The sequence below is a fragment of the Lucilia cuprina genome, chromosome 2, assembly GCF_022045245.1.
Source record: "Lucilia cuprina isolate Lc7/37 chromosome 2, ASM2204524v1, whole genome shotgun sequence".
In the NCBI taxonomy this organism is placed as follows: domain Eukaryota; kingdom Metazoa; phylum Arthropoda; class Insecta; order Diptera; family Calliphoridae; genus Lucilia; species Lucilia cuprina.
In genome coordinates, this window is record NC_060950.1 from 1,694,131 (window position 1) to 1,707,495 (window position 13,365).

Consider the following 13,365-nt stretch of genomic DNA (forward strand, 5'->3'; position numbering starts at 1 on the left):
ACAAAAATTTACATGTACTGGACATGGAAATGTCAAAGGAGGACATGGCATCACATGACCTGCAAACGAAAGATAAAAAGTCAACAGAGTCGTGTTCATATATAAAACGTTTATGAGGCAGAACTAAAAACAACAGCAAAATGGTAGAAGAGGCAGGCAATAAATTCATAAATAAATGTTTTTATTTATTTTTATGATCACAGTAATAAACAAATAAACAATAATGAGAATGAAATGCAATAAAAAAGCGACGAATCGAAAAGGACATTGACAACCGCAGGAGATGGAGTGGCATAAAGAAATAAAACATTTTGGACTAAATAATAAAATATTTATCAAATTTATGTACATTAAATAATGACAGCAAAGGGGCTAAAATAAAGAGTTTATTTATTTTAGATTATAATAATTTTATTGAAGCATAAACATTTTGAAAGCTAATAGCATCTAGAGAACAATTTTTAAGGAAATTTAATGCTGATTTTATGAAATTTAAAATTAATAAAATATGAACTTTTTGAAAATATTTTTAATACAAATATTAGTTTTAAAACTTTAAATTTGAAGTCAAAGAAAATAGTTAGAAAATTAAGTTTTAAAATTTGAGCTAATTTTAACTTAAAAAAGCTGATAGGCTTTTTATTCTGTGAAATCCGCCTAAATCAAAAAATATTTTAGAAATCAATAACTCAAAAAATGAAGAACAACATAAAATAATTTTGTTAAAACCCATTTTGTTAAGAGTTAATAAGTTTTAACGAAAAGGTAGGTAGGCATAACGAATATATATTTATGTGTATTCCAAAATCAAATATAATTTTATTACTCTGACACAAATACCTATGTTCAATATAAAATACTTTTTTCCAACCTTTTTATGTACATATTTAATACTTTTATAATACAAAAATTTATTTGATTTTTTAATTATGATCATTTATTGGAATTTTCGGCCAACATTAAAATATCCTTAAAAAATTTAAGATTTTTTTTGACAAATCCATGGAACTCCAGATTCGCCTTAATCTTATTTATTCACATTTAAATTAAATTTTAAAGTATGGTTAAGTAAAATTAATCAAATTTTGACCTGCCTATTCATAAACGTTTAATAAAATTATTTATAGTTTATTGTAGAAATTTTGTAGGGTAAATCTGCATGAAAACAGATTTCCAATTTGCAAAGTGAAACTTATTCAGTTAAGTCAAACTTCTTTTCATTTTGAAAAAGTTTTTAAAATTCTCTTAATTATTTTATTTTTAAAGCCAATGTACAGATATGTATTTTTTTAACAATTTAACAAATCAACACTTTAACATAAATTTTTTTCTCTTAAATTTTTCCAAAAATAACTGAGACCCAACAATATATACAAGAAATTAACAATAAAATGTAACTGAATACCTATGTTTGGTCGGGAACATGTTGGAAACGAAATGAAACATTTCATAAACATTTTTCTCATTTCAACACAATATCCTGAGGAAAGGAAATTATTATAGAATTTTTTTTCTTTTGTCTTTTGTTGTTGTGTTTTTCACAAATACACACATTTGTTAAGAGAATGAAAGGAATGAAGAAAAGCAACCGCATAAAAAACGTTTACACATCATAAAAAATATAAATTCTCCATTAATATGCTAAAGAACAACAGAGTACGAGTAGTGGAGACAGAAGGCCAGAAAAAGAAAGCAATAGTGACGACATTTTTAATTGTAAATGAAAATTTTTTAAAACAACAACAATATTAACAACTCACAATCATATAAGAAGCAAAAAAATATATACTTAAACAAGCAAAAAATTGAGAATGAATGAAAAAAAAAACAATAACAGCAAAAGTTGTTGAGCTGTTATAAAAACACAACAAACATACATAATAAAGCAACCAACAACTCACTCCCCTAAAGCAGAAGAGAGAGTGAAACCAATGTGCAATTACTTAAAACCAATAGCAATATCTCTTTCTCTCTAAGGTAATGGCAACCAACGAGAAAAATTTCCAATTGGATTCTTAAAGCAGAGAGAACATTGAGTACTTTTGCTCCCAAATGAGTAAAACTAAAGCTATCCCTGTTGTACTGCTGCCAAAAGTATATAGCTCTTTCATGTTTTTGAGTATTTATTAAATTGTTTCTTTCTAATGTCGTGTTCTCTCACTTACTCCTGCAGTTTAGATAGCAAATTGTTGTTTTTTCAGTGTGTTTTTGTAATTTCAGCACCCTTGACTCCTCGTTATTGTTTTCTAAAAGAACTGGTTTTGCTGTTGTGTCTTTGGTGTGTGTGCTTCTAAGCTAATGCAGGTTTCTGACACAATTCAGTTCGTCGTCGTTTGTCTTACGTTCAACATAATAAACGCTTTGAAAAAAACCTATAAAATTTTGTAAAAATAAAAAAACAAGTTTTTTTTTCACACAAAAACAAATTTATTTAAAATAGAATTGCAAAGATAAAAAGCCGTTGGAACTTACAAAAATAACGTCGGCATTTAGAAAAAATCTATGACATATTTAAAAATATAGTGAAATTTATTAAAATAAAACAAGAGCAATAAGAAATCGGAAAAGAAAAATGCAGTGTAGTTGAAAAAGAAGTGCAAAATATCTTTTATATATAAAAAAGTGTTTAAACAAAAAAAAAATAAATAAATTGAATAAAGAAAACTCACTTTTTGTTATCAAATTGTTAAAAAAGAACTACAAAAACGCCAATATGCTTATCGGTTCTCATCCTTATTTGTGCAATGGCGCTGGAGGCGTTATAACGGGAAATGCTGCTAATAACGCAAATCCCAATACAACCACAACAAACAGTAAAACAGCCGCCGGCTCTGCTACAGATTTTTCTATAGCCGCCATTATGGCTAGAGAAGAAAACTCCTCGAGCCGTGAATCATCCGTGAGATCAGCCAGTAAGTGTTTTTTTTTTCACAACAAATTCTTTTTGTTCGGGATGTGTGTCATTCATGTAAAAAAATTTGAAGCAAAACAAGTTTTGTTTTTTAAATTTTTAAGTCTTTTGAAATTATGTATTTTGGAAACAAATATTTACAGTTTAAAGTTAATTTTTAAAAAGAGTAAAATTTGTTTTGCCGTCGCTATATTGATCTTAAAATTTTCTCAACTCCTAACTTTTTTTAAACTTTCATATATGATCAATGATTTGGATATCTATAGTACACAATTTTTTTTTAATCCTCTATTATTCACATTGTGTGTAAGTTTTCAAAAATCAATTTTAAGCAATTGCTTTCATCCAACGTGTTTTCTGCTTCGTTAAAATCAATAATTCAATTTTAATCATTTACAAAAATCAGAAAAAAATATTTTTAAATTATCCCTTGAAGGCTTTCAAAAGAATTCTTAAAAAATTCTCATTCTCTTAACATTTTCATTTTTGTTTTGTAAATTCTTTTTTTATACAATTTATTTACAAAAGATTTCAACACATTCCAAAAAATTTAAGCAATTTATAGTTTACAACTTTATTTAGGCAAACATTTTTTTACCATAATAATGATGATGGCCATAATGTTAATGATCCACTAGTCAATCTTGTTAAAATTCGTAAATTAATCAAAAACTGGCTTTTTAAATATTTCTTTTGTTTTTAATTTTATGTTTGCTTTTGTTTTATTTTTTTTTTTTTTTTTTGTTAAATTCTTGCTTGCTTTACTATAACAATTTTTTGTTTGAATTATGATAATTTACGCCAAAAAATTTTAATTAATTTAAATTTAAAAATGGTTAATGATTCTATTTAATTTTATGGATTTTTAACGCCATCAACAGAATCTATAGAAAGAAATTAATACTTATTGAGGAGTTTTTATGTGTTTAAAGAAAACCAAACATAAAAACAATAAAATTAAGCTATTAGTTTAACAAATTTAACAAAAATTGTTTAAAATCAAACGGCATTTTAATTATATAAGATTTTTACTAATTTGTTTTATGTTTCTCTTAAAGGTCCCATTTCCATTGAAGACGAAGTCGATGTTGATGTAGTCGACTGCAGTGACTCTGAAGAGCCTCCCACCAAATCACGTCGTTTAAATAATTCCAATTGCAGCTCTAGCACCGGTAATCTATCACACACCCAATTGAACACCAGCACCGCCAGTAGTGTAGGACGGTCCACACCACCTCAATCACCAGCTAGTGATTTAGATGGTGAGCGTTCTTCACCTGAACCCGCACCAAAAGCTCCCAAAATAGTGGGCTCTTGCAATTGTGATGATTTGAAACCGGTACAATGTCATTTGGAAACTAAAGAATTATGGGATCGTTTCCATGAATTGGGCACAGAGATGATTATCACCAAAACTGGAAGGTAAGCAAAACAGAATAGAAACACAAAACGCAATATAGCGTAAAAAATACGTCAAGAAAAACCTAACAAATTGTAATATCAGTCGCTATGCGGTGCTGTAACTGTCTGTCGATATGTGGGCTTTTTTTTAGAGTATTATGGCAGTTATCATGCAATTGTGACATTAGGTGGTCGGTCAGCCTTGTAGCTCTTTAGTATTTTTCTAAATACCAAAAGGAGTAAAACTAACTTATACTTTAGTTTTTTCTCTTTATGACAAATTGCGTTGTAATGTGAGTAGATTAACGCGCCAGGGTGATACATTTGCATGTGGCAACACATTTAATCCTTTACGTGTTTGTTGAAATATGAAAAAATAACAAAAACTACAAATATACTTAAGCATAGTTTTAATAATTTATTAAACACATTATTTGTGTGACAAAAACTAACAAAACCTGAAAAAAGTTTTCTCTTTTCCTTGTTTTCAAGAACAAATACCTTCAAAACTATTATTTCATAAGAATTTTAATGTGTGGTCCAATTTTACACATTATTCTCTTCCTTCTTTTTTGCAATAAACTGATGATATTGAAATTGTAACAATGGGCTCCTTAATGTCTGCTCACTTTCATCAATCTTAAAACTACAAACCAAAAATCCTTAAAACAAATTCCAAAACACGCAAAATGTACCAACCTTAAAAATTAGTTAAACAGAGAAAAATGTTAGGAAGGCGTTATTGTTGTCAACATATAATTTTCTAGGCAGGATTTTGAAAACTAAAACATAAACTATTGTATATCTGATAGCAAGTCAGTTGAGTCAAGTCAATCTTCACAGCAGGTAATCCTATAAATATTAAGACTAAACATGTGTTTAACACAATGGCCCGGCCACACACACAAAATCTAAATTTTTAATTTTACACACTGACATTAAGGCCGGCCAACACCTTTACACGAACGATATAAAAAAGAAAAATCACATTTAAAATCAAAACGTTAGAGTTTGAGTATATTTACACCACATGTAACCTGTTTTGGTGTTATTTTTAACTGGGTTTCAATTAGTCTAAATCAAAAAAGGAACAAACTGCTGTTTTAAATAAAATAAAAATCACACTAAAGCCGTTTTGTAAAGTTGAGAAACTGGGCAGGGCCATTTCACACAGACACTGACATTAAGTAGTTGGAGGTTTTAAATTTAATTTATATCAAAGACAATATTTAAACATTATATTAATCTTTATTTCCGTTTTTCTTATTTCCTTTTTAGACGCATGTTTCCTACTGTTCGCGTTAGTTTCTCAGGTCCCTTGAGACAAATACAACCTGCCGACCGTTATGCTGTTTTATTAGACATTATACCCATGGATTCAAAGCGTTATCGTTATGCTTATCATCGTTCAGCGTGGTTGGTTGCTGGTAAAGCTGATCCCGCACCGCCCGCTAGATTATATGCTCACCCCGATAGTCCATTCAGCTGCGAAGCTTTGCGTAAACAGGTCATTTCCTTCGAAAAAGTGAAACTGACCAACAATGAAATGGATAAAAATGGACAGGTAAGAGTCATAAAAACCTTAATGTAACAATATTGAATTTGGACAAAAAGAGAAATTTCAAAACTTAAAGTATTCAAAATTTTCCAAAACATGCTCTAACCAAAACATTTTCTTTTTATAAACAACACAATAATTGTTTAAATATCATAATTTTCTTAAAAATATTAAATCAAATTTCACCAACCAGCAAAAAAGTGAAATTATTTTATAAAAAAACACAATAATTGTTTTTAAACAAGAGAAACAAATAATAAAAATGAAAACGCTTTAATAAAAATTCTTTTATAATTTTCACATTTAAATATACATTTGAACAATTGTCAGTCCGTCTGTCTGTCTGTCTGTCCAGCTGTTGGTTTGTCAAACACGCAAGTTTTATACATGAATCTCTTGTTGTTTGTGAAATAAATACAAGAGCACAGAACTGGAAAAATAGTTTATTATTTAAATTAATTTATGTTGTTGGGTCTTCTGTGTACTCTAAAGGTGGTGGTGATGAGGATGATGATTGTGGTGGTGGTTACTGCTTTCATATACACAATTCTCTAACAAGTTTTCCCAGTTTTTTATGCGCATGACTCTGGAAATTTGAATACTCTTTGCAAGATTTTTATACTCGTTCATTTTGATTTCAATTATTTCTCTATTTGCTACAATTTTACACCATTTTGTTTTCGTTTGTGTGTATAATTTATTAATAATAATTTTCTTTTTATTTTTAGATTGTTTTAAACTCTATGCATCGTTATCAACCTCGCATACATTTGGTGCGTTTAAGTCATGGCCAAAGTATACCCACAAATCCTAAGGAGTTGCAGGAATTGGATCATAAAACTTATGTTTTTCCCGAGACTGTTTTTACCGCCGTTACCGCTTATCAAAATCAATTGATAACCAAACTGAAAATTGACTCAAATCCTTTTGCTAAAGGTTTCAGAGACTCTTCACGTTTGACCGATTTTGATCGTGATCCAATGGAAGCTTTATTGTTGGAACAACAACTGAGATCTCCTTTAAGATTATTCCCCGATCCAATAATGCAACAATTTGCTGCTCAGCAAGGAGCAGATCCCACCTCTATGGCAATATTTGAAAAAGCCCGCCAGCATTTACAAATGTTTGGTGGCAATTCACCTTATGCCCAGTTAATGATGCCCCAAATGTATGCCCAACAGGCACCTCCACCACCCGGTCTAGGAGCCTTCCATATGTTCCAACAACAATGGCCTCAATTAACTGCAGGATTTTTAGCTTCTGCCAATCAACAAGCTGTAGCTCAGGCTCAAGCGGCAGCTCAAGCCCAAGCAGCTGCTCAGGCTGCAGCCCAGGCCCAAGCTCATGCCAATCGTACACCTCCTCCACCACCCACAGCCTCAACACCTTCATCCACCTCTTCGGGGTCGCCGTCACCCGATATGAGACCCAGACAATTTCAAAGATTTAGTCCTTATCAAGTGCCCCAACATCCTTCAGGGTCAGCACCCAGAAGTCCTCCCCATTAAATAAATCAAACATATTTGTAAAAAACAACAAAAACTTAACTATGCCAAAACCAGTATTACAAAAAACCAACTACTACAACAATCTCTCATTAAATTGTTTTCAACAAAAACAATTCTATAAAAAAACAAACAAAAAACTAAATAATTCTCATCATTCATTTTGTTAATTTGTTTTGTACAGTTACTTTTGTATATTTAAGAAAACATTGTAAATTTATTAATTAATTTAAGTTTATTTTTAATTTAATTACAATTTTCATTTAACGAATTTAGACAAATTTTTAAAAATTATAAAAAAAATCCCGCTTAGAGCAAAATTACTTAACTAAAACAAAAAAGAAAACTCTATTGTATTATAAATGTTTTTTAGCTAAAAAAATCATCAAAATATTTAAAATTGTAATTTCTTTTTATTATTTTTTTTGTTTTACCTCTTCTAGTATTTCATAAGTATTTGTATGCATTCTTTCTGTTTTATTTTCTTGTGTATAAATAAAGTTATTAAATAAATTCTAAGTTTGTATTTAACTAAGAAAAAGGCTATTAATGTATGTACTGTAATAAATATGCTTAGTTTTTTTAAATGTTTTTAGTTGTGTAGGTCAAACAAAAGAAAAACACATTAGTTTTAATTATTTATAAATAAATTTTAAAAGAAAAGGTATAAAAAAACTAATTAATGTGTGAAAATATATTAAAAAAAAGAACAAAAATTTAAATTCACACCCATACAAAAAAAAAATGATTCATTAAAAAATTTATAAAATCAAAGCAGTTTGGTGTTTTTACTTATAATTAAAGGAAAACTTATTGGGACTCAAATAATTTGGGTGAATTTATTACATTCATGACTTAAAGTAAAATATTGATTAGATTGAAATTGTTACAAAATTTAACTACTTTTTACATACACATTTTAAATTAGGGCCATGGTATAACAGATCCAAAAAAACATAAAAAAACGTAAGAAAAATGAAATGATCATATCAAATCTCAAACCAATTCTAAATTAAGTGCTTGAAAAATTAAATGCATACACACAATACAACAGAAGTATAGCTTTTTGGATCATCTATCAACACCTCGTTAAAATGTAACAATTTCAATGATTAAACTACCAAATATCCCTGTCCAAGGGATATTAAAAACAAACTCTTGTTCACACTAAATATGTATATGACCATAACAAAGGCATTCGTTATACCACTTAAACTAGAATAAAGAAAACTTATTTCGGAACACATACAGCATCTGACTTAGAACATTGAAAGGAACATGCACAACCAGCAAATGAATTTAAATATTCAACCAACCAAAATTCACAACCAACTCAAACTAATTGTAACAAGTATTGAAACTCACAAAAAATCACCAGCAATACTGGAACAAACCAAACAAATTTGTAACGCTACATATGTCGAGATTTTCATGTTATATTTGTTTTTCATTAAAATTCCCACAATAATAAAAATCCAAAAGAGGAAATTGTATTTTAATACTTGTGTTCTACTTTACGTCTAAATTCTTAAAAAGAAATGTTTTCCTGCTGAAAAGCGTAACTGAAATCAATTTTATTGGAAAAATGTAGTTGCCTCAAAAGGATATTGATCAGCCAGCCAGTGTGCATAGAATGAATATTTCATGGTAAAGGATATCAAGTGCACTCCACAGTATATTATACTGTATGGAAATCAAATGAAGCAGAGTGCCTAAAATATAGGAAATTTAAGATTTAATTGCTACAAATATTCATTTCTCTATTTTGTCAGACAGACGAATAAAATTAATAACAATTGTGTATGTACGATCCATAAGTGGCAAATAAACTATACTTACGACTGGGAAACTAATAGAATTTGGACCATTTCCAACGTTATTCAATTGTAGAGTGACACATGTTGTCCGAGAAGTTTACACTAGTAGATAGTTAAAATTTCAAATATGCAAAAACTGGAATCTTTTACGCCAAACTTCAAAGTATGTATGTAACTTTGTTATAAATTAGAAGTGCTTCCACAGAATATGAGATTGTGCAATTTCTGAAGGAGGTTAGCAACAATTTCTTATGGGGAAAAGGGTCAGTAAGGGCTGATTATCATAACATTTGGAAAAACTTCTTATTGTCGAATTTAATTTTAAACCAATTATGAGAAGCCATTTTCTAAAGGGTAGAATCAATCTTTATCAAATTTAGGAATGAAATTTTGTTTCTAAGAAAACTGGTTTATATATAATTTCGTCCATATAAGGGACATTATATAAAGTGCCGATGTCAGCTATAAATTGCTAAATAATTTCTGGTTACGTACATTTATCACGATAGCTGTCTATTTATGGCTCTTTTAAACTGTGTTCCCCAGGCCACTTAGCACCCATACTAAATTTTAATACCAAACAAATTTGAAAATTTTAAACTTTTACCAATTGGTCCCTATCGTGATTTCAGTTACTACATGTTTAATATAGCCGAAAAGAGTTATTTTATATTAAGGCACAATATCTCAAAAACCAGTATAAATTTACACCAGAACATTTCCATTTTGTTCTTAACCAAAAAAATTGAATCGGATTTGCTTCACCTTAGAGTAATTTGTTTCAAACTTGCTTTACAAAAAAAATCTTTAAAAACGGAAAACATTGAACAAAAATATAACTGCCGTTAAAAATACCAATTTTTTAAATTCTTTACAAAAACTAGTAAATTTTGCTTCTATACTTTACAAATATTTTAAACACACAAACAAAAGGGTATCCTACAGTGTTTATACGTGTAATTGTATCTATTACCTCAAGTAATTAACTTTAATGTAAAACAAATAAAATTTAAGATAAATATCTTGATTACCTTAATTACATTTAAAACACTTTCAAACAGACAAATTGAATAATAATAAAATGTGACAGTGACACAAAATATTTCATGTAAGTGAGTATGTAAATACATGGCTTAGAACAGTGGTTATTCCGGAAAAGAGATAACCATCAAAAATTTACCACGACACATAACAGGAGCAAAAATACACATTAGTCAATAATTCAACTTCTACAACTTCAATAATTCAAATTCTAATCACCCTCTAAAAAGAAAAAAAAACTAAACCATATCTAGATGTTTATACGCATTTTGCGGTTTCTAACAAAAAGATAAACAAATGTTAAAATTTTCCTTTGATAAATAATACGAAGCAAGAAACAAATAATAAAATTTATTTTATGATACTAATTTTGTCAAAATGATCATTAATGTATCAATATATGTATATTTAGTTAAGTCTCCCCTCCCAACTATTTTCTACTACTTAACATTATTTGTTTGAATTTCTTATAAAATATACACAAAAATATATATAAATATTTTAATCATTTTACAATTTTCCGTTTAAACTAAATAAACATTTCTTTGTAATTTATATATAAATGACTGCAGTGTGTATTTATTTTGTTAAGTATCCATGTTTCAATATTTTTAAGTCTAAGCACCACCACCAAACAAATTTAGTGTGTGGAGCAGAGGGAACACACACACAGGCCCCCGTTTTATTTAATATTTATTTCCACACAAATCAATACTGTGGCCACCTGATAATTTTTGTGTATTTGACTGGGTGTTTTTGAAAGGTGGCTGCTTTTAGTCGGAATCGCTCTTTGACACTTTGTCTTGTATGTGAATGTGTATGTTTATTGTTATTGTCATGTTTGTTGTAAGAATAATGACACAAAGTTTAAATGTCAAATTTGACAAAATATTTAAATCACTTTATGTTTGAAAATGTATAACTTTTTGTTGTTGTAAGTTTTTTTTCGTTTCTTACGATGAAAATGAAGTGGGACGTGAATGACTTGGGATGGCACTGCCAATTAGGGAATATTATTTTTAAATTTTTATTTTTTAATTAGAACTAGAGACAGATGTTGTTTAATTTTATAGTTTTCTAATAATTATAGATATTTTTTTATGATATTAAAGTAATAATTGTAAATCATTAAGATTGCAGAAAAGTTTAAAACTATTTTTTTTTTTGAGTATATACTATTAAAGGTCCATTTAAATATTGATCAATTGATCAAAAGTTATTTAGTAAATTGGTTTTACTAAATTCTATGAGCACCATGCGCCAATTTATATCTGTTGTAGTATATCACATAGAAAGGCCTGATCGATTATATTGTTTACTGGTTTTACTTTGTAAATATATGCTTAGTGATTCTATCTTTGCAAAATGTATAACAAAAGCCATTAGCATCTATAAAAAAATCTTTAATCTATTCAACTAACTAGTGCAACCATTCAATGACCAGTATAATTAGCTACATATTCTTGCAACTCATCTTTCATAGCGTTATTAAGGTTTGTTTTTTGCTGGATGACACTTCTTGTCATTATCATGATAGAACATGTTAAAAAGTCTACCGTTAACTGTTTTCATTTAATTGCATCGCCTTTTTTTTGACCAACTTTTGTACTTGACCATAAACTTTTGGAACGATTATTGCTTTACTACGAGTATGAGTATCAATTTAATTTCATAAAAATAAATTAATTCTATTAACAAAAAAAATACTGAATCCCCAAGAGCCTTAAAAAAGACAAATGATATGAGGCATGGTAAGTACAACAACAAATACTACAGACTGCTACGACTAGATATTTCCAATAACAATTAATTTTTGCAAATTTTCACTTTGGCTGACGGTAAACAGTGGCGCTAGTGTTTGTTGCACTGATGATGACTGCACACAAAAATCGACCGGCTAATGTATTGATAATAAAAAAAAACTATGTTATGTAAAAAAATTTTAGTTGATAGTGGTCGACTTTAGGAAGAGCTATTTAGTTATTTTACCCTTATTGCATCTAATCTTTTTTAACGAAGTTTTCATCGAATAGAAAATGTTTTAATTAAATTCTTTTTTGGATAACCAATTTTATTAAAACATAAATATGAATTTTCGCAATCGTATGAATATACAAAGTATTGTTTGGCTAATAAATTCAATTTATTTATATGAAAATCTACTACCCCTTGAAATACCTGCAAAATTTGCATGCTACATACATGTCATATTCCCCAAAAACTGAAGCATCAAATAAGTATATTTTTACTTTAACAATATGTTTGATGACGAACAAAATGTTGAGAAGGATGGTGGCGATGATGATGATGACGATAACGGTGATGATGGTGACTGTAATGACCACATCCAATAGCAGCAACCGTACATACGCATGATGGCAATTGAAATTGGTAATCATCAGGAGAATAAGGCGTTAGTATCAAGTTTGACTTTTATTATTACTATTTTTTTGTGTTCGGTTGCAACATGACATTTTTATGCACAACAACATGGTTAAAATCGCTGCGTAATGCGACAATCAGAGTTGTCACTTTGTTGCATCAATGTTTTAATATTTTTGCCAGAATGAGGAGGACGTGTGTGTTTGTTGGTCCGTAGTAGATGAGTGAAGAGTTGTGATGTGATGTGCTGTGCTGCATAACGACGATGCCGTTATTTTCACACTTGCCCCATGTCATTATCTCTTGCAAATGTGTGTGCTTGTAAATGTGTTGTTACGTTTTTGCTGTTTTGTTGCCGTTGTCATTCAATTATTGCATTTTTTTGCATTGTTTTGTTGAGCCATTTGCCTTTTCGATAACAATGATAGTAAAATAGTAGTAGTGTGTAAAAGTGTAATTGTTATTTGTTGCAAGTTTGTTTGTAATATGTGGTAGAGAGTTGTTATTGTGTTTTTCATCTTTATTTAGTGGTATCGTGCAAACATAAGTGCGAGAAGTGTGTTTAACACGTGTGGCATTAATGATTTTACAAGTGTGTAGTAAAAATCTTCGATAAATGTATTAATTATTTTTGATAGTTTTTGCATTTTTTGAACGTATTTGTGTGTAAATGTGTTTAATCAATAAATGTTGTAAGTGCAATGATTGGACAGATTGAATGTTAGTTGTAGTAAAATTTTAGTAGTACGA

At 29.1% G+C, this 13,365-nt stretch overlaps 1 protein-coding gene across 1 annotated transcript; it reads left to right on the forward strand.

The window, feature by feature from the left end:
• The first annotated feature begins 2,335 nt into the window (after window positions 1-2,335).
• On the forward strand, window positions 2,336-7,577 carry LOC111683855 (T-box protein H15-like). Its single transcript, XM_023445975.2, has 4 exons — window positions 2,336-2,912; window positions 3,970-4,333; window positions 5,591-5,876; window positions 6,599-7,577. Exons 1-4 carry the CDS (start codon window positions 2,714-2,716, stop codon window positions 7,376-7,378), a joined length of 1,629 nt encoding a protein of 542 aa, XP_023301743.2. The 5' UTR covers window positions 2,336-2,713; the 3' UTR covers window positions 7,379-7,577.
• Window positions 7,578-13,365: the final 5,788 nt, after the last annotated feature.

Bases quoted from the DNA above. Each gene is read 5' to 3' on its own strand.
- LOC111683855 (XM_023445975.2), top strand. From the start codon at position 2,714: ATGCTTATCGGTTCTCATCCTTATTTGTGCAATGGCGCTGGAGGCGTT. The intron at 2,913-3,969 runs GTAAGTGTTTTT...TTTCTCTTAAAG, and splicing joins ATCATCCGTGAGATCAGCCA to GTCCCATTTCCATTGAAGAC. The intron at 4,334-5,590 runs GTAAGCAAAACA...TTTCCTTTTTAG, and splicing joins ATTATCACCAAAACTGGAAG to ACGCATGTTTCCTACTGTTC.